At 41.5% G+C, this 21,625-nt stretch overlaps 1 protein-coding gene across 5 annotated transcripts in view; it reads right to left on the reverse strand.

The window, feature by feature from the left end:
* The window catches only part of JADE2 (jade family PHD finger 2), a 214,308-nt gene that overhangs the window by 34,237 nt on the left and 158,446 nt on the right, over nt 1–21,625 (reverse strand). For all 5 annotated transcript variants that reach the window (XM_048487860.1, XM_048487863.1, XM_048487862.1 and 2 more), the window contains exons 6-9: nt 20,665–20,876; nt 14,652–14,819; nt 13,690–13,806; nt 1,070–1,531 (exon numbers count right to left, since the gene is read on the reverse strand). In XM_048487860.1, the coding sequence (XP_048343817.1) occupies nt 1,070–1,531; nt 13,690–13,806; nt 14,652–14,819; nt 20,665–20,876 (959 nt within the window). The remainder of the gene's footprint in view (nt 1–1,069; nt 1,532–13,689; nt 13,807–14,651; nt 14,820–20,664; nt 20,877–21,625) is intronic.

Genomic DNA, 21,625 nt, shown 5'->3' on the forward strand with positions numbered 1-21,625 from the left:
TTTCTTATACTTTCTGTAGCTTCATGGTTGATTCTGCCAGCATTTTTTTAGTGTGAGCACAGCTAATAAAAGAGAAATTTACAAGAATCCAAGAGGCATGGCAGTGTGGCACTTGAGAGAGCAAGATTCTAATAAATCTCCTTTTACTGTCTTGCACACAGCAGCACAGCCTGCACTAAGCACAGCAGGAGGAAACCAAGAGGAAAGAAAGGACACTTGATCATGGTAATTTGTTATTGTGAGTGACTTCACCAACATCGGCCAATCCTGTAAAAGGGTGATGGCAAAGCATTCCCTAATTTCACCTACTGTACAAGCTCATTCCTGCTGTTAAAACTAATGACAAAAGAAGAAACACAGAATAACTTTATAAGAGAAGAGAGATCGTTCCACACCATCCTAAAAAGTGCATATAACTTATTTAGGAAGAGCCAAAGGTTTGTGGTGGGGCGCCTCCATTACACTATGGAACAACAATCGATATTTGTTTTTTTGACTTTTCTGCCAAGTCCTCCAGCCATGCCAGCATATTTTTACTTAAAGGCACACCTATCACCATAGACTAGATCCAGTTTTATTGACCTAGAACAGACAGTAGATTGCCTATTACCATTTTGAAAAAGAAAAAGAAATATACTCATTAAGCTACTGGAAAACAAAATGGACAGACTGAATGCTTTCATTCTTCATGTTTATAATGTGATATATGTATGATGCCACCTTCATTTTATCAGAGCTCTGGAGCTAAATACGGTCTATCATGGTTAGCACCTGAAGACTGGGGTTGATATGCCAAGGAAGATGATGTAAAACCTTCCCTGCTTATCTCTTGCTTCAAGTCAGTCAGTTGCAACTTGTTGACCCACTGTACCTGACTGAATATTTGTGACTGATTTAAACAGCAACAAAAATACACATGGAAATCAATCATCACAACTAAAGTGATACCCGGGGATTGCAAAAAGCAAGTGACTTTTAGGGAAACTTCACCTGGTCAATGGAAGTCAAGAACTGCCTGTTGTCTTGGAAGGAAGTGTAACAAGGAATATTACTAAACAATTCTACTTACCCTTTCAAGATCCTGCCTGAGGTGTGTGAAAAGCTTCAAGCGTCGGTATAGCACATCCTGTTCTTGCTGAGCCAAATTGTCCACCTCGTCCGTTTTGGGCATCATCAAGGGTTTGTTGTAATTGGCTTTCCGCTTCATCTTCCAGTACTGATAGACAAAGTCAACTAGCCACTCAGCCATATCAAGGTTCTCAGCCACCTCTGAGGGCTTCACAAGATCATAAAAGTCTTCCTCCAGCTGTTGGAGCTTCTGCTTTCTCAGTGTCACCTTCTCCATGTCTAATCTGCCTTGATCTGCCTCTGTCCGTACCTGATCTGGGGGCTTAATAGCATTGCTGCTGTGCTCAAGACAGAACGACTTGAACTTCACTTCATCATTCTCTGCTAAAAGTGTCCGCATGTCCAGATTGCGTTCAAAGGCGCATGTTACGTGGAAGGCTGTGATGCAGGAAGGCATGGAACACTATAATGGGAGGGGGGGAAAAAAACAAGCCACAGAGCAAAAGTGTGAATAGTCCTGTGGAGCCATTTCCAATGAGATATAATCAACCACAAACACTTTTATAACAGGATCACTACATGATTTTGACAGCAAGTATGCTGTGATTAGGCCTGGTTAAAATCTTTACTCAAGACATTAAGTACTTTATACACAAGACCAGTTAATCAATTCCAGCATCTGAGGAATGCTGAAAGGGGGATATCCTCATCACTTTCTGTTTGGGATTGCTCAATTTTCCTGAGGAAATGGAGAAATATCATCAATATTTCCTATTCAGACGCTGAGAAAGAACTTCTTTAGATGTTTCATCTAAGTTCATGATATTTTTATTTCTGCATAAGATTAATTTGATTTTTCTGAGAAGAAATTACATTTTTCTGTGCCGTATGATATCCTTACTCTGAAACTCCCACAAGCCTTGATCTAGTAACATTAACAGCCCATCCAGGAAGAGGTGATTAGGCTTGCAAGTTCCATGTATGTCTCAAACCTAAAATATCTGTAAGTGCATATATGTTCTGCTAAGAAACAAATTAACAGAACAATGAAGGGGAATTTTAATTGTGTCCTTTATCTTGTTTCCTTGGGACCAGTTCTCCAGATCCTGTATCAAACTGTACCTTGGTTCTGGCACTTAGAAATGTGTTGATATAACACAGTAGTCCACTGGTCAAAAATTGAGTCAATTATTCCTGTACTACAACATCTATAATATCACTATGCATTACAGTCAAATCCTTTTATCAAAGTGCCTAATGAAGGAAATACAATCAGAAGAAAAAGGAGGAGAGTTGGGATTTGTACACCTTTCTCTCCCGTATGGAGCCTCAAAGCAGCTTACAAAATCCCTCCCTTCCCCTCCCCACAACAGACAACCAGTGAGGTAGGTGGGGCTGAGAGTTCTGAGAGAACTGTGACAAGCACAAGGTCACCCAGCAAGCTTCATGTGTAGAAGCAGTGAAACAAATCCAGTTCATCTGATAACAGTACACCACTCATGTGGAGGGGTGGGGAACCAACATCAGTTCTCCAGATTAGAGTCCATTGCTCTTAACTGCTACACCACACTAGAGCAGACGTGTTAGGGGAAAAAACATACTTTTGTAATCACAGAAATTATGAAACCGTTAGCTGGTTAGCAGGCAGCTCATAGGGAGAAAATCTTCAAATTTGTCACAGAGATTACATGCCAGTGTTCTTGACATTGCTATCAGGAAAAAAGTGTTAGTTGGCCTTTTGAATAAAGGGGAAGAAGAGTTGGTTTTTATACTCTGTTTTTCTTTCCTGTAAAGAAGTCTCAAAGTGACTTACAGTTGCTTTCTCTTTGCCTCCCCACAACAGGCAGTTTGTGAGGTAAGTAGGGCTGAGAAAGCTCTGAGAGAACTGAGACTAGCCAAAGGTCTTCCAACAGGCTCCATGTGAAGGAGTGGAGAACTAAACCTAGTTCTCCAGATCAGAATCACCCCTCTTAATCACTGCACCCTACTGGCTCAACATCACTACACCAAGCTGTCAATAAATGATCTCATCATGATCATTTGTTAAATGAGGGGGTTTGGATTTTTGTACTGCAAGTAAAGGAAGGAAGAATTCTCCCCCAGCTATCCTGCATTACTGGCCTGAGATTTTGAGACTGCCTATAAAAATGAATAACTCCCTCAACTCTCAATGGGATACTTACTACTCTGAAAACAGCTGGGTTCTTTTTTGAAGGGAAGTGCAATGCCCCCTCCTTGTTATTTTTTTATTCTTCTTAATATTTAAACTGCCCTGGCTAATTTGATTTTTTTTCCACACTGGCTCAACAGTTCCTAAATAAAGCTACGCTCTCAGGGGCTTGCAATGCCCTGAAAAACTGGACCTTTATTCTCATTGATATACTATGGCCTCTAATTAGTGTCATTTAAAAGAAAGAGAATGAGTAACTCTAAGGTGTCTAAAAATGGTATCATAAAAATACACTTACGGTATTAAACCTCATTGCAGTGGCTAAATAGCTATTTAGTTATTGCAAAGAAGAACTTTAACCAATTTTATTAAAGCCCTCCCTTAGTGATTTGCTCTATTAGGCCACCATCTTCCCCCGGGCAGCAAAATCTAAAGTGCCATTTTCCATGGAAGACATCACATTTCCCAGTTAGCTGTACATATGACCGTAGTCTCCCCATGGATCCCTCCACTATTAATTGTTTTTTAACGACTCAGAGTGTCAGGTAATTATTTAAGCAATAACCCATAAGAAATCAGCCTATTCCAGCTGCTAATGATCAGTTAAGAGGCAATAAGGAGTTGTTCTGAAAGGTTTATTCCTGTAGACACCCCACCAAGCCGTTTACATGAACTTATGGATATGAAGAACAGTAGCTCCAGCTTGAATGACTACATTAACATAAGGAAATGTTTCATGGAGGATACTGAGAGGTGATTTGAGGGCCAATATATTCTCAGCTGACTATGAAGAGAATTTGAATTTTGGAGAGGGAGGGAATTATGTTGATTTTTAAATGTTGATTATGTGCAGGTGTCATCTTTATATCACTTATCTTTATATTGGTGCTAAGTCACCAAGAATATGAATCAAATTATCATAGTCAGATGTGTTTCCTCTGTCCCTTTTAAAATAAATTTCTTGATGACAAATTAAACTACTTCAGTACAGGCAAGATTCCTGCCATATAAGTGCTGATACAGAACAAATCTGTGTCGAACCCATACTGCTTTGCGAAATGATTCAGGTACCTCACATTCTTTCAAAGGAAATCCTCTTTTTGTGGCCTGACACAGCTCTCCTGGCACATGGTAACCGTACATACTTTCATGAAAGGCTCCCTTTAATGTTACACTGTAGTTTTCTGGTCCAAACTTGGAGCTCTAGAAATAATAATGTGCACTACTAGTAATATCTAATATTGCAAAGTAGAAACTGATGTCTTAGGAGCTGTTTCCTAAAGTCCTTGCAGAGGATTTTTGTTAATGGAAGGGATTTCTACCAGCAAAGCATGACTATTGCTCCCCTTCCCAATGCAGCTCCAAACCGTACCCCAGATACAGCTTCTGAAGAGAGCGGATTCCCAGGAATAGCTTAAGGATGCATGTCATAAACCTGCAGCAGGAGGGAGCTGGCAAAACTCTTTCATGGGATCCAAGTTCATGTGTACTGAAGATTCTCATGTATGTGTATACAGAAGGTAAATTTGGCAGGAAGAAAAACATTGCTGGGGATAGAATAGTAAGTAGCAGGTGCAGGGAAGGCTTATCTTCCCTCACAGCATCACAGTTTTTTAGTTCTTGCATGCAACTGGAGAAGACCCAGGATTGGTTGCTGTCATGTCTAGTTTCACTCTCACAGTGCAGGATTTGTGCATCTACCAAGTGTTCAGAAAAAAGCATTGGAAAGCCCCTAACTACAGGCCAAGCTAAGTAATTTAAACTACATGTACAGTTGTATCAGGCAGAATGAGAAATTCATAGTGAGAGAAGTTCTAATCTGGACATACTGGATTTGAACATTATTGTTTCAATATATCATGCAGTATAATGCAGTTTCTGACTGTTGTGACTACAGCTATGTAGCCTGCTAGTCCCCATTAAGACCAGTAAAAGTATTCACTCCCAAGAGCCTTTGGCTTGTACTAAGAACAAAGGTGTGGGAGGGAATCCCAAAATCCTGTGGTCATAAGAATGTCATGAGTGAGGGAAATATAATTCAAGCACTCTTGGTTTGAAGGTGTCAGGAGTTAGAAGAAATGCATCTATTTGCAGATTAAAGGAAGCAACTGATAAGAAGCACATCTGGTAGGGAATACCTTAAATTTTCAGATAAAGCAAGAAAAAAACCTGATTAGGGCACTTTTGAACCATCAGTGTTCCCTACCTCCTTTTGGCCACAAGCTACAACCCAGATTTGCCGAAAGATAATCAAAGATACTGAAATTTTCTTTGCAAAGGCAATCTGGGTGATACTATCATAAAGCCAGGAAGGGCCATCGCTTAACTACTATTGGCAGATTTGTGTGAATATCTTCACCTGTCCTAGGTACATTTCCTATGTCTATTTGTGTGCCCCTCATGCTTCAGGAGGATTACACTATCCAATCACAGCCTGAATCCTCAATCTATACCAATAGGGTGCCAGATCCAAAATTACACCATTTGAATACAACCCAAAGGTCACCAATGGGCACTTTAAGTTTTGGCCCAATGCCAACACAAATCTTACCTCTATATCATAACAGGCAAATAAGATACCACCTCTACTGGCAGACAGGAAATACCAAGGGTAAAAGAAGAGCATCCTAGGCCCTCAGTCTTTATAGTTAATTCTCCTTCAGAACCATTTTCCATGAGAATGACTAAGAAATCACTGGACTCTGCACCTTCAAGACAGGTGGGATATGATTTTGTCTCCTATTCCGCTTCACTCCCTGAAATAATCCTGTAGGCTCTGTTTACCCATTTACTATCTCTTCGTTTTGTGTTTGTTCATCCAGGACTGGCTTGCCTGTCTGCCAATTCTTCCCCACTGCTTCCTCATTAAGGACTTTCCTTCTGTCCTAAGTTCCATTTTCATTTATCCCACTGCAGCTTTTGGTCTCAATTTAGGGAGTGCTTCACCAATCTTCTTTCTTTGGGTAAGTTTGGTCTGGACTAGCCAAATGGGAGGATCATAATTTGGAGTAAACAGTTTTAACTGGTAACTAGCTTAAGTAACAAAACTACACATAGGCTTGCACAAAGTAATTGATGTGTATTGTTTTCTGGGCTGTTATTGCTTGCCCTTTTGTTTCTTTTTCATACAGATGCCTCATTTTTTAATCTGTACCTTGGCTAGGGTAATAAGGCTACTTGCTGGTTGTTTGCCTTCCATTTTTACTTTATCTGAGATTTACTGTGTTAAACTGGGTAACATATATACAACAGACTACAGAAGGTTTCTTTTAATCTTGTATTCTGGCCATCCACATATAGGGGATGCTCTGATGTCTCAGGCCTGGCACAAGAACTGATTTGGGTTAAAACTGTCCCAAGGAAGAAAACAGACGATATTGAAAAGACACAATGAAGTCAATTTCTATTGCATTTTGAAGTTCTAGGCTGCTGCCAACAATAAGCAGCTTGGTTTGAGTTTTCTTGTCTGTGCCAGTGCTGTAATTTTACTTCATACATAGCTAGATAGATATGGATGGAGCCACTTGTGTTTGCATTGGGGAAACATCCTGGGGGGTGGGGTGCTTTAAAAGTAAGACTTGAAAGCTCCTTTGTGGTGTCATGCACACAATTGCTACAGTACTGAAATGAAAGCAGAGAAAGAAACTCCCTGGATGTAGCACAGTATCTCAGCTACTGAAATAAATGCATCTGTACTTCCTCTCCCTCTCCCCCAACCCCTCTGCGTCACAAACAGTATTAATATCATTATTAAATTGTTTATGGCTTTTGCCAGAACAACAGCCTACACAGTGCCCTTTTGCGCAGGAAAGATTATCCGTGCTACCTTAGAGATAAAACAAATAGAATGCCACCCATCCTGGGTTTCTTCTGACAGATGGCAAGTAGCAGTTGTCAGGGACTGTGCCCAAAATGCAAATAAGAAATAATTAGAACACTGAGCTGATGGGTCAACAACAAAAAGTACCTGTTCCTCAAGAGCTACCAAAGAACCTTGCATAAAAATGATAACAAAGGCATTACTGATTCTATTTTTCATGAGTCAGTGAAATAAAACCATACGATCAGGGATAAGGAAAATATAGTGACAAGCAAAGAGAGCCCAGGACTGTTGTTATAAGTCATACAAAAGAACAGAAAGAAGAAACATCTGATTGTTCTGTGTCAAGATCTGCTTAAACACACAAGGTCTGGGTGCTCAGTAACCGACAAACAGGGAGGCATGAGGGAGATAGGCAGATGTCTGTGTGTAAAGCGTCATCAAGTTGCAGCTGACTTATAGTGACCCCAGTAAGAGGCTTTCAAGATAAGTGATTAAACAGAAGTAATTTGCCACTGACATCCTCTGTAGCATTTTCCTTGGTGGTCTCCCTTTCAAGTACTGACCCTGCTTGGCTTCTGAGATATGATGAGACTGGCCTATATATACTGCCATTCCTCACAGACAGACAGACAGACAGACAGACAGACAGACAGACAGACAGACAGACAGACAGACAGACAGACAGACAGACAGACAGACAGACAGACAGACAGACAGACAGTCCCCCCTCTGCAGGGAGATTGCAGAGAAGCTGAATTCTTTGCATCTGTCTTCACCCAAGAGGAGGTGAGGAACATTCCTGCACCTGAACCAAGCTTCTTAGGAGGCGAATCCGAGGAACTAGCGAAGATAGTGGTAGACAAGGAAGAAGTTCTGGCAGCCATTGATAAACTAAATGTTACCAAATCCCCTGGCCCAGATTGCATTCACCCAAGAGTTCTTAAAGAGCTCAAGCATGAAATTGCTGATCTTCTCACTTTAATATGCAACTTCTCCCTGAAATCAGGCCCCATCCCTGAAGACTGGAAGATGGCCAATGTCACACCAATCTTTAAGAAAGGATCTAGGGGGGACCCGGGAAATTACAGGCCAGTCAGTTTGACATCTGTTCCTGGTAAATTAGTAGAATCTATCATTAAAGATAAAATTATAAAACATGTTGAAAAGCAAGACCTGCTGAGAAAGAGTCAGCATGGCTTTTGCAGAGGCAAATCCTGTCTTACAAACTTACTAGAGTTCTTTGAGGGTGTAAACAGGAATGTGGACAGGGGTGAACCGGTGGACATTGTCTATTTGGATTTCCAAAAGGCTTTTGACAAAGTTCCTCACCAGAGACTGTTGAGAAAACTCAGCAATGAAGGAATAAGAGGGGAAGTCCTCCTATGGATTAAAAACTGGTTGAGAAACAGGAAACAAAGAGTGGGTGTAAATGGGAAGTTCTCACAATGGAGAGATGTCGGGAGTGGTGTCCCCCAAGGATCCGTTTTGGGACCAGTGCTCTTTAACCTATAAATGACCTGGAAGTAGGGGTGGGTAGTGTGGTGGCCAAGTTTGCAGATGATACCAAATTATGTAGGGTAGTGAGAACCACAAAGGATTGCGAAGAGCTCCAAGCGGACCTTGATAAATTAGGTGAGTGGGCTCAGAAATGGCAAATGCAGTTCAATGTAGCTAAATGTAAAGTCATGCACATAAGGGCAAAAAATCCAAACTTCACATACACGCTACAGGGGTCAGTGCTATCAGTCACAGACCAGGAAAGGGATTTAGGCGTCTTAGTTGATAGTTCCATAGGAATGTCAACTCAATGCATGGCAGCTGTAAAAAAGGCAAACTCTATGCTGGGGATCATTAGAAAAGGAATTGATAATAAAACTGCAAAGATTGTCATGCCCTTATATAAAGCAGTGGTGCGACCGCACTTGGAGTATTGTGTCCAGTTCTGGTCGCCGCATCTCAAAAAGGATATTGAGGAGATAGAAAAAGTGCAGAGAAGGGCAACAAGGATGATTGAGGGACTGGAGCACCTTCCCTATGAGGAGAGGCTGCAGCGTTTGGGACTCTTTAGTTTGGAGAGGAGGAGGCTGAGAGGGGTTATGATTGAAGTCTCTAACACTATGCATGGGGTAGAAAATGTTGACAGAGAGAAATTTTTCTCTCTTTCTCACAGTACTAGAACCAGGGGGCATACGTTGAAAATGCTGGGGGGAAGAATTAGAACTACCGTATATACTCATGTATAAGTCGAATTTTTCAGCACATTTTTAATGCTGAAAAAGCTCCCCTAGACTTATATGCGGGTCATAAATTTGTTTTGTGTTTTTAATTTGCCGGCCAGCAGGGGGCGCAGTTTTCATGCTAGCAACACCAAATTTTCAGGGTACCCTCAGAAGAATCTCCTGATGATACCAGCCAAGTTTGGTAAAGTTTGGTTCAGGGGGTCCAAAGTTATGGACCCCCAAAGGAGGTGCCCCCATTCCCTGACAATATCCCTCTTAAAATCTAAGTTAAGTTACATTTGGTCATACAGATGGTGATGAGGAATCCAGTTTTGAAGGATTTAAACTCTTGTGTTTTAGCTTGGTTGCTGATTGAGCTAAGGTTTTTGTACTTTTAAAGTTATTGTTGATACCATATTGTTCTTGTTGACCCTCTTTTCCATTTACAGAGCCAGTTTACTGTTTTTCTTTGAAATAAATATTCAAAAACATTTAACCTACTGATGCCTCAATTGATGTAATTTTATTGGTATCTATTTTTATTTTTGAAATTTACCAGCAGCTGCTGCATTTCCCACCCTCGACTTATACGCAAGTCAATAAGTTTTCCCAGTTTTTTGGGGTAAAATTAGGTACCTCGACTTATATGCGGGTCGACTTATACACGAGTATATACGGTAATAAAAGGAAACACTTCTTCACGCAACGTGTGATTGGTGTTTGGAATATGCTGCCACAGGAAGTGATGATGGCCACTAACCTGGATAGCTTTAAAAGGGGCTTGGACCGATTTACGGAGGAGAAGTCGATTTATGGCTACCAATCTTGATCCTCCTTGATCTGAGATTGCAAATGCCTTAACAGACCAGGTGATCGGGGCAACAGCCGCAGAAGGCCATTGCGTTCACATCCTACATGTGAGCTCCCAAAGGCACCTGGTGGGCTACTGCGAGTAGCAGAGAGCTGGACTAGATGGACTTTGGTCTGATCCAGCTGGCTTGTTCTTATGTTCTTAATTAATTTAAGATAACAACCTCGTGAGATGCCGTGCTTCTTTTTGTTTTTCTATTCAGATGAGAACTTGCGTAACAGTTAAAGTGCTTTATTTCCTATGGACTGGGCTAAAGAACTAAAATAATTAAGCTAAGACTTATTTTTATTCATTTTTAAAAGGAACTGTTATGTCTCAGTGCTGAACTCTTCTAGGTTTAGTTGTTGTGGGTTGTCCGGGCTGTGTGGCCATGGTCTGGTAGATCTTGCTCCTAACGTTTTGCCTGCATCTATGGCTGGAATCTTCAGAGGTGTATCACAGAGGGAAGTCTGTTACACACTGTGTTCAGGCGAAACCTTAGGAACAAGATCTACCAGACCACGGCCACACAGCCTGGAAAACCAACAACAGCCAGTTGAATCTGGCTGTGAAAGCCTACGACAATACATCTTCTAGCTTTTTCCTTCTACGAGAATCAACATCAATGCACTGTATGTTTACTATCCAACATTTGAATGGTAATTTGTCCTCTGTAGCATTGCTAAACCACTGACTAATGTAGTGATAATTTACTTATTTATTGCCTGAGTTTGCTGCCTTGGAGTCTTTTTATAATCTCACATATGGGACTGTGAGACAAAGGATCAAATTCTGTATTTCATATTAATAGTACATCATGCAAATGAATGATCTCTTCAGAGACTTACACTATTCATTCTGGCTACAAATTTTGCTTTGGATATTTCTGCAGCAAAATTTAGTAACTCTTTTATGCCCCCTCTTCCCATCTGCAAAAGCAGATGTGGAACTCTTACAAACCAGGGAGATCAATGAAGTATAATTCCACTTACAAATACTGAAAATTCCATTTTTGCCATTTCTATTTGAAAGGATCAAAAATCCTTCTAATTCAGCATTCCTACATTTAACAGTCCTCATCTGGGATCACAATTTATTTATTTGTATTCCTCTTTTCTCTATGAAAGAACTCAAATTAGCTCCTGACAGGAAAATACAATATAAATAAAACAACCAACCAGGAAACCAAACAATCATATCTCGGGCTTGCCTGGCATTCAGGAGCTGGCTCATCTACAGGCATCAGCCCCAAGCCATGCACTAAGAGCCAAAGAGTCCTTTTGTACCTCTGGCCACATTATCATACCTGAAACAGGAAGGGGAAAGTAAACACACATCAAGATGTTACAGCTGACCAAGATGTTCTTCCTGATCTCTCGCAAGGAAATCCCTTTTAAACCATATAGCCATAGAACAGTTTATGCATTTCTTTAATAGTGAATAACAGGTTTTTAGTTGGTTCTTATGCATACAGCACAGGCCAGACCTTTCTTTGAAATATTATTTCTTCATTATGATCCCTATTGCCAGGATTTCAGTAAAGAAGAATTTTTTTGCAAAGCTGTTCCATTAAAGTAATGTTAAGACAGATGTGCTAAAATTCACCTGCCTAAGCAAACGGAAAAAGATGCCACATCAACAAAAACAGCGCAATATGCAATCTTAATGCTATTTGTGGGTGGGGGGGAAGAGCAGGATCTCTGTAATTTATTTCTAAGTTTCACGTTGATGCTGAGTCATCGCTTAAATGCTTAAACAAATGAATCATCGGCATTATTTCTTTTTTGCAGAAATGTTCTGTCTCTTACTGGGAGTCAGTAGTGACAAAAGCTTGTGTGTCAGTCTTGTGAAGACTTAGAAAATGTGAGATGCTGGCAAAGGAAACAATAAAAACCATGTGTTCTATTTCAGGTGACCTTCCATGCAAATCCATTCAGTTCAGAGCAATTCAAAACTAACATGTGAGCCAGAGCTAAGAGGATGAAGTCTAGGAGAAAACTGATTTTTATTTTTGGAAGCTGCCAAGTGTAGCTGACTCGTTTCCCTGCCCTTCTGTTATTTGAAAGCAGTTGCCATTATGACAGAATATCTCCATCTGGCAGGGTGAATAAGCAGATCCACCCAAAGCTATCTCAAATGGAGTCGATTCAAGTTAGGAGGATTTAAAGAAATATGTGTGAACTTTCACTACCAGCTAAAATGGATTGCTTTTGAATGTCTCCTTCAAAATGCTCCAACACCATGGAAGCTTGACACTTTCTCTTCTCAGAGCACATGGCTTTTCTTACACCAGGTAATTGTTTCTTGACATTTCTATATCTAAAGTGCCTCATCTTTGACAGATCCTCCCTATGGACCTGAGGTAAATACTTTGAGTGTCCTCCTGGAGATCAAAGTGCATTTGGATAGGCCAGATAGGTGTCAAATGATTATGGCAAGAACACTTCTCCATCTAGCAGCAGGTCTATAAAACTAAGCACTAACAATTTAAAAAGCTCAATATTCTGTACCAAGAAAAAGTGGAATTAAAAAATCAGAGCAGATTATGCAAAATGAACAGTGCAAGCACCCATTCTTCTCAGTGAGAAAAGATATCATGGAACAGGTTGCTTCTTCCATCCACTTCCCAACAGGACAAATCTGAAAATTAATCCCTGTATGTGGACAGCATCCATTGTAGAATAAAAACCAGACCATTCAACACCACTAAATTGCCTAGCTAGAATGAAAAACAAATTCTAGCTGCCAAAGGATGGAAAAAGGCTAAAGAAGGAAAAGGTAGAACCACAAACCCCTTGCTTAACTTAGTTACCGTACTTTTTTTTTTGTCCATTCTGTTTGATCATCTTGAGGGGGCAGCAGGATATCTCTTCACTGGGTTGGTGATGAAGTCCCCTTGGGAGAGGGGAAAACTACCAGGCTGTGGAGCTAGTTGGGGGGCTCTGAATATGGAGGCCGCAAAATTATCTCTGAATATGGAGGCCCCCTGTCTAAGTAACTTGGCTGGCAAACCTTCCTTAGTTCTGATCAAGTTTATAGTGAGATGAAATATATTATTCTTGTCTTTTGACTGACTGTTAGCAAGACTCTGCTCTCTTAGTGGAGGCAGGACCAGAACGGGGACTCTCCAAGCTCAGGCCTTTGGAAGCAGATGGGAGGAGAAACTTGTTGCAGGGTACATTTTTCTACTGAGACACAATTAAACAATAATGCTTATGCTATTAATTGGAAAGAGCCAGAAGTTACATGCTTCACCCTGACACAGGAAATCAGGCTCAGCTATGTCTCATCTTCTGACATTCAGCACACATTGTTCACACATACTTGAAACTATCTTCACAAAAGCCAGATCCAACAAAATATCACTGATTAGAAGATATGAATATCCAGTAGTAACTAATGGCTCCTTCTTCCAGTGGTTATTTACATTATTCATCAATAACTTTCAGTTTCAATACATACTTCTATTAGCAAAATGGGAGGCCCCAACCTTATCATAGGTGGCCCTGTAGTTAAAGAAAACACTGGTTTTGAAGTTTTCCTAGGATTAATTACTTGCCTGAATGCATGTTCCAGTACACTCCTTGCAAAGACTACAAGACAAAGCCCATCTGCTTGCTGGGATATGTGAAATCTTTGTAATGGGTTCCATTTTTTCAGGGCATCCAATACTAACCTGAACACAAACAGCACACAAATTAATGGCTTTTATCAATCTTCTTAAAAGTCAGTGAAACAATTCTACTTGTAGCTATCGTAAACATGTATATATTGTGGCCGAAGATTGGAGAAGAAAAAGCATTAACTTATACCTCAACCAATGCCAAAAGAAGCCAGTCTTTTTCATGTAATGAGCCCCAAATCCAGGGATGCATTTACACGTGGAATGCAATGTATGATCCAAGCTGCAGTTATTAAAATTGCCTCCAGGAAGCAACAGCTCTACACACTGAGAAGGGACCTGGCTCAGTAGTAGAGCATTTGCTTTGCATGCAGAAGGCCTTAGGTTGAACCACCACAATCTTCCAACAAAAAAGGGATCCAGTTGTTAGTGATCTGCAAAATCTGCACTGGACACCCTGTAAAACTGCTGGCAGCTGCTGACCTTGAAAGACAAATGGTCCGAGTTGGTATAAATCAACTTTGTGTATTTATGTTACATTCTCAATGTGAATATATCCTAAAAATGAGCTGTAGCACATTATGTGGAAATTTTGATTGTCCTGTTCTTAGTGAGCACATAGTGTCCCAAGGCACTAAGGTTTGGAAATGCAGGTTTCCTAATGTCCTCTTTTTTAAATTCAACTTTTGATTTGAGTGATAGGTGCAGATTACTCACAGCATATTGTACAATCAAATGATACCGTATCTCTGGGTAAATTGTGTTCTTACCATAAGGTCATAATTTCTGTATTTTTAATTCTATAAATGAAAAACTATTTCAATGAATAAGAAACAAACTATGTCTATTCCACAAACCACCCACCTCCCATTTTAAAAGGAAGTCGTTTACTATCTTACTTCAGGTATCCATAAGGCACAACTAACATGGACCCATTTTGTCCCACTCCGAGTGGGTTTTAGTGCACCTCCTCTCTTTGGGCAGAGTAAACACTTTGGCTGGACTCCCAGAGCACAGGTTCGGCAAAGCCAGTTTCCAGTGGGAACTTTCAAGATTCCGTAGCAAGCCTAAATAAACACAAGAGCAGGGAGGAATTATTTAACTGAGGGATGGGCAGCACTCAGGACTACATGGTAAAATTATTAGATGATCACATTTAATTTGCACAATTTTAATGCATGTAGTGAATATAATTTGCATACCGATTCCATGAACAAGTACTGAACTAGTAGACATTTTGTACATGTTAAAAAGTTGCTATTCATAACCTCAAAATTGAATCCTATGCAATGTTACTCCAGGCTAAGCCCACTGAATCAATTAGTGTCCTAGTATCTGTCTGCACAACAAGGAATAAAAGCACAGTCTCCAAAGGGCAGCCAGGTTCAGGATGAGCTTGATGAAGATTTCAGTGTAGAAGGAGTTGGATAGAAGACGCCTAGCTTCAGGGAGCTGTCCAGGATTAGCACACCCTATGCTGGAGAGTTGCTGAACCAGCAAATGCTAGAATTCATCCAAAAACGTGCATGTGTGCATTCTAAATGCCATCAAGTTACAGCCAACTTATGGTGACTCTAAGGGTTCTCAAGGCCAGGGACTAACAGAGATGGTTGGCCATTGCCTTCCCTTTGCATAGCTGCCGTTGAGTTCCGCAGTGCTCTCCCATCAAATAAACCCTGCTTAGCTTCCAACATCTAACAAGATCAGGCTAAATGGAGCTGATAATCACATTCTTCCAGCAGACAGAGCTGGGTCCTAGATCCTGCAAAATCTAGACCAGTGGTTCTCAACCTTCCAAATGCCGCAACCCTTTAATACAGTTCCTCATGTTGCGGTGACCCCCAAGCTTAACATTTATTCATTTTACAGATGGAGAACACTGATGCAGAGTCTTAGGTGACCCCTGTGAAAGGGTCGTTCGACCCGCAAAGGGGTCTTGACCCACAGGTTGAGAACCACTGATCTAGACAGAAGTGTTAAAGTCTGTCATGAAACTGGCGTACAGGGAGGTTGCGTTGCCAACAAGTGTGCTTTTTCATCTGGTCCTGGCTCTTCTTTGTCCCTGGTGAAGACTCTGGGACTGCTAGGTCTGGTCTACCTGCTGTTACAGTGGCTCTTGAGTAGGAGCCTTCTGCTGTAGAAAAGGCAAGGAGCCTTCTCTTTGTTGTCACAGTGCAAGTTACACAGAGAAGTGACAGACTCACTGATTACAGGTAAAGTTAATTGTTTATTAGGGAACTATATCTCAGATTGGAAAAGAGACCAAGATAGTTTGAAGCTACCTTGTTAGCTAGGGAAGGATAGAGAGGAGATCTCTGAGAAGGAGGAAAGTATTGCTGAGATTATTAGTCCAAGGACAGACAAGGGGTGACACAAAAGGATGGAAGGGTCTCTAAGCTTACAGCCCTACCTATCTGACACTTGCCTGCCCCTTGCTGGGTCTTCTAAGTTCCTCTGCGCACTAAACATTATTACTTCCAACACTCCTAAGGCTCAGGGGGGCAAGGAGGATCAGTTGTAAAGAAGCCATGGGCTCTTTTATGCTTTAGAAGTTTCCTCTGAGAAAATTTCCTCCTGTGTTAAGGGTGGTCCAGGGCAGGTTCTGGCACTTAGACTGGGGTAATTCTACATAGGATTGTAATATTAGTTTCTGAGAATCTTCAGTATATCCATTTATAATTCACACGAGTTCAAAAACATTATGAATTTGTGCTTCTGCTCATTTGTAACTTCGTATTTTATTAAATGTTAAGTCTCAACTTTTTAGTCTTTTGCATGTTTGTGGACAAGACGGCTTACTACCATTATGTAGGAATACTCCAATAATCAGTTAAACCATGTTTCAGCAATTAAAAGGGGAGAAACGGTGACAAGTTTCTAGGCTTTTCATTGTTAAACATCATCCATTGTTAAACATGATGTAGGAATCCTTCTTGCACAAATATGGCTGAATAAACTCCAAATAGTGAACAAAGATGTGATACTGGGTATCTCCCAAGCTTAAATTAGCTCTCATCCAGGTTATGATAATGATCTGGTTTCAGACAGTCTCATTCCTCAGTTTTGGTATTTTTAAAACATAATGCCTTTGTTCATTTTGAGAGAAAGAAGGAACAACTGTGAGAGGAAAGTCTGTGGGAGGAAGGAATGAACAATCTAGGAAACAGAACTTCATATTCAAAGTCATTTTTGGCACCTCGAGCTGTCCATGGCAATGATTCCTGGGGGGGGGGGGGAGGGAGGGTTGGGGGCAGAATCATACAGCTCCCCAGGCAGTGATTTATAGATTTTGGAAGGCATTGGGATTTTATGCAGTCCCCTCACCCCAATTTACAATGACTTTTAACAGTCAGCAGAGAAAAATGTTTGTACTGCTCACCCTGACCTAAGGATAAAATCCCAGACCTTAGATTTTAACCCCAGAGCTTAAAAATGGCACAAAGCAAACAGGACTCAAAGCTAACATTAAGTAACTGGCTAATGTCCATCAGGTGCAAAGGCCTCACTGCATCGTACACATATATCATAAATAAATATATAATCTGGAGTGCTGTCTATAAGTTACTTTTGTTTTTTGTGATAGGATGTTCAATGATAATATTGAGAAAGATGGGTAGTAGTAGATTAAAAGTTTTAAAAACCAATGGTCAGAAGAATCATCACTCAACAAGTAGAGTACAAGTTTTACCTGGCAGAAGTCTCCCAGTATAATCCCAGGTGTCTCACAAAGAAGGGCCTCTGATGTCTGTGTGCAAAGTGTCATCAAGTTGCTGCTGATTTAGGGCAACCCAAAAAAGGCCGCTCAAGGCAACTGAGAAGCAAAGGTGGTTGGGCATTGCCTTCCTCTGCAGGGTCTTCCTCGGTGGTCTCCCTTCCAAGTACCCACCCTGCTTAATTTCTGAGGTCTGATAAGATTGGGCTTTCCCCTGCCACTTTCCTTCCCACAGGCCTCAGTAAGACAACAAAGTAAGACAACAAAGCCTGAGACCTTGGAGAGTTGCTGCTAGTCAAAGATAATACTGGACTAGATGGACTAACTCAGTACAAAGCAGTTGTAAATGTTATGTTCAAGCCGCTTTTCACTGCGGCATTCTCAACAAGTATAATTCTAAGATGCCCATGGAATAAGCAACACCTTGGGTTCGTTTCCACAGAAGCTACAGAACAGTGACTACATTATCAAGATGATGAGTGTGGGCTACTGATATCTGAATGAATACGCTAGAGGTTAAAAGCTCATCATCTCATTAGCAGTTCCCTCAGTAGGTGGCAAATTTTAAAGCCTAAAGGTAATCCAACACCAGCTACTGACTTATTCATTTAATTGATCTGACATCTGCAACATGACATGATGCAAACTGAAAAGATCCTCTTGGATAAAGCAGACCACAGGCCTCCTCCTCTTTTCCTCCCTTCTATTATTTGCACCAGCATAAGGAGCACATGCACTGGCACTGGGGAGCCACGCAGCAGCATGATGCCCAGACACTAGCACAGTCATGGCAGCAGTACTCCTCCAGTGCAGGAGCCCACACCAAAGCCCAGCTTTTGTTGACTTCCTGAACCCTTTTGGTCTAGGAATGCCCCATTTGCCAGCAAAATTAGTGGTGCAGCCTATCATGCTGCATAAGCCACTTCCATGGGAGAAGGGGCAGCCACAATCAGAAAGTCTCTTTGGAGGCAGTGCAGCTGTGCCCTGGCTGTGTTGGCCCTGGATATGGCTCAACTACCCCCTGCCCCCAGGACTGCACTGTTAGAATTCATCGTGCATCCTACACTGCTGTGTTCTTCCTTCCAGGTTAGTTGATTCACAGGTTATTATGTGAATCACATTACTTGCTCGTCGACTTACTCGCTTGCTCTTTGACTTGCTCAGAAGCAGCAGCACAGACTGTACTCTCTGAGACCAGGCAAAAAGACAGTGAGAAAAAGGAGGGGATTTTGGAAAGGGAGACCCAGAAATCTGTTTGGCAGAATTTAAGACACATACTTTTGGATCATCAAGGAGTTGCTGCTGTCACCTGCAACAGCTGTGCAATGTTTGTTGTTCTACCAGAGGAAATGGGTAGCTACACCTGCAGAAAGTGCAAGTTTGTTACTTTGTTAGAAGAGAAGGTACAGCAGCTTGAAACACAAGTGTCTACACTTCAGTTCATTAAGAAAAACGAGACTTTCCTGGACAGAATGGAGCAGACGGTACTGGGTGGAGGACACACCGGAGACATCTCTGAGGTTGATGACCACTCTCAAACAGAGGAGGTGGGCCATTGGAGAAATGTAACCCATAGAAGCAGGAGGAGCACAGGGAGCATTCTGTGCATTTGAAACTACAGAATCGGTTTGAGGTTCTCAATGAGGATAAGGAACAGGCACACAAGGAACAGACTCAGCTTCCAGAGAATGCACAAGTGACAGAAGGTTCAATGCATGAAATGTCACCTGCAAAACCCCAGAGGAGGTAGGGAACTCCCTGCTAAGAGGGACAGAAGCAGCAATTTGCAGGCCTAACAAGATGTATCGAGAGGTGTGCTGTCTCCCTGGGGAAAAACCCCTGATGTCACAGAGAGGCAGAGAAGACTTGTCAAGCCCACTGACGGTTATCCCTTCCTTTGTCCCCACAAAGTTGAAGGCTCAGAAAGGGGGTACAGCTGTAGGAGGCTGGCAAATAATTAGGGATTTTCTATACGTGTAGGAGGATAGGAAATATGGCTTGTGAGTAAATTTGCAGAAGCCTGTGAGTCTGACAGGGCAACAAGGTTTGGCTATCATTATTCCAGAAAATGGAGTTACTGTTTTAGGGTAACACATGGCATTTGTTCAACAGTGGAGTCCTCTCCACAGTGATGGCCACACAGCATCCTAAGAACAATGTGTGCTAAGAGTTGTGTTGCACAAATAATAGTATACAGTATGAAAGGCTGGAATTATTTGGAAGGCTGATTAAAATCTTAAATACCCCCAACAGTTTCTGGTGAAAATTCACCTGGTGAAAATCTTGGCAGCATGTGGGAGCACAAGAACTCTGCTAAGACTTAGACCATCCCCTGAATTAAGAGCCTAGAGGACGCTACAGAAAGATCTACCTCCAATCATACTGAACATCCCAGTTGCTCAGTATTGATCGCTAACTGGTAGCATGACTTCAATGAACCTAAATTGATCTTCTTTCCTTCTAAAGGACAGCCTGGCAAGTCAACTGTGCAGATGACACAGCCTATTTGTGACCTACTTATCTATTAAACTAACACAAGCAATTTGTAAAAGGAACTTCCTGGGGCCCCTGCCATATTCTGTTCAGCCAAGATCTCTCCATGTTCCACAAAAGCAGCTTTATGAGGGTAGATGTTGAAAGGAAGGGGTTAAAAGACACATGAAAACAAGGAGGAGGAAAAAATGAGCACAGCCTCCTACTGATCTGCTGTTTTTTTACCCATTGCAAGTTATTGGTATGTATGGATTTATCCTAAGATTAGCTTGAACATTCTTCATCAATTAGGACAGGAAGACAGCCGATGGCAGTGGCAGCTGACACAGAAAGATGTAACTTTCTATATACATACAGAAGCATTCTATTAATGTAATGTTCTATCAACATTTAGAAGATGTAACTGCAACAGTGCAGGGAAAGAAATGCAAAAGCCTAGCAGGTGAGAGGATCCTGCTCTCCTGCTGTAACATACACAACTTCACAAAACCCATGATGATGGGCTGGAAGAACTTTTACTTTAAAAGAAGCTCAAATCTAGAAATGCCATTGTTGCTGCTAATGAACACACGACAAGCTACAGTATGCAGGACAGGAGGGCTCCCCTGTCAAGAGCAAGGTTTCTGCCTCTAATCTGTGGCTGGTAGCTTAAGCTAATGAGGCAGAAAGACCACTTAACCCTCCCAGCAGTGAGAAATACAACTTGCCTGATGAACGCAGACATTGCATTTGTCACAGAAAACCATCTCATTGCCATCTTCTCCTTCTGGTGAGCGGCAGACGTCACACACAACATCCTCATCATACTCGATGCCCAGGCCCTCCTCTGTCTCGATGGCAATGTTCATATTCTCGTAGCAAAGCATCTCCAGCTCCTCCAGCACTCTTTCCAGAGTGAATTCATCCATTTCTGGCTGCTCTGAAAGGCAAAAGGCAACAGCACTCCATTTACTCTGTGACAGAATACCTTAAACTGTGTTGCAGTGAAAATTTCTGAACTAAGGGGAAGGGGCTGGTATCCCATGTAAGCCTCAAAATATCTAATGAAGACCAGGCAGTTTAGCTGGCCATGCTTTTTTCTCTTCTGCCCTAAATAAAAACAACTGAAAAGAAACTGTAGAAAACAAGACCACACAAGTTCCCAAACAAAATAGACTCAGATCCAGCATACCTGTACCAGGTTACGAGCTGGGAGACCTATGTTTGAATCACCTCTTTACCAGGAGGCTTTCTGGGTAACTTTGGTTGCATAACACTTTTTCAGCCTATCCCATCACACAAGGTTATTGCGAGAATAAAATCAGGAGTACCATGTACACTGCCCTGAGCTCCCGATAAAAAGTTAGGATAAAAATGAGTTATCTAGATAGAAAAGTAGGGGTTGAACATCTATTAATAAAGACGGGGGTGTCATTCATATTCATTGGGACTGCATTTGCCACAACTGAAAATGGAGATGTTTGTGGTCCATGCAGCTTTCCTATTTTGGACCAGTCACTACACAAGTAACTGGAGAGACCTTGTGCTTCCTTAGAGGAGTACCCTTCTCTCTTTGCCTTTCAGGATTCTGGTCTAAGAGGGGCATTCATGACACTGTGACAGGGTCATTGGGCAAATGAAGGTTCATGACTCACAACTTCCAAAGGCTCTTTTCACCTTTCTTAAAGA

This window comes from Sphaerodactylus townsendi, linkage group LG03 (genome assembly GCF_021028975.2).
Source record: "Sphaerodactylus townsendi isolate TG3544 linkage group LG03, MPM_Stown_v2.3, whole genome shotgun sequence".
NCBI classification, from domain to species: domain Eukaryota; kingdom Metazoa; phylum Chordata; class Lepidosauria; order Squamata; family Sphaerodactylidae; genus Sphaerodactylus; species Sphaerodactylus townsendi.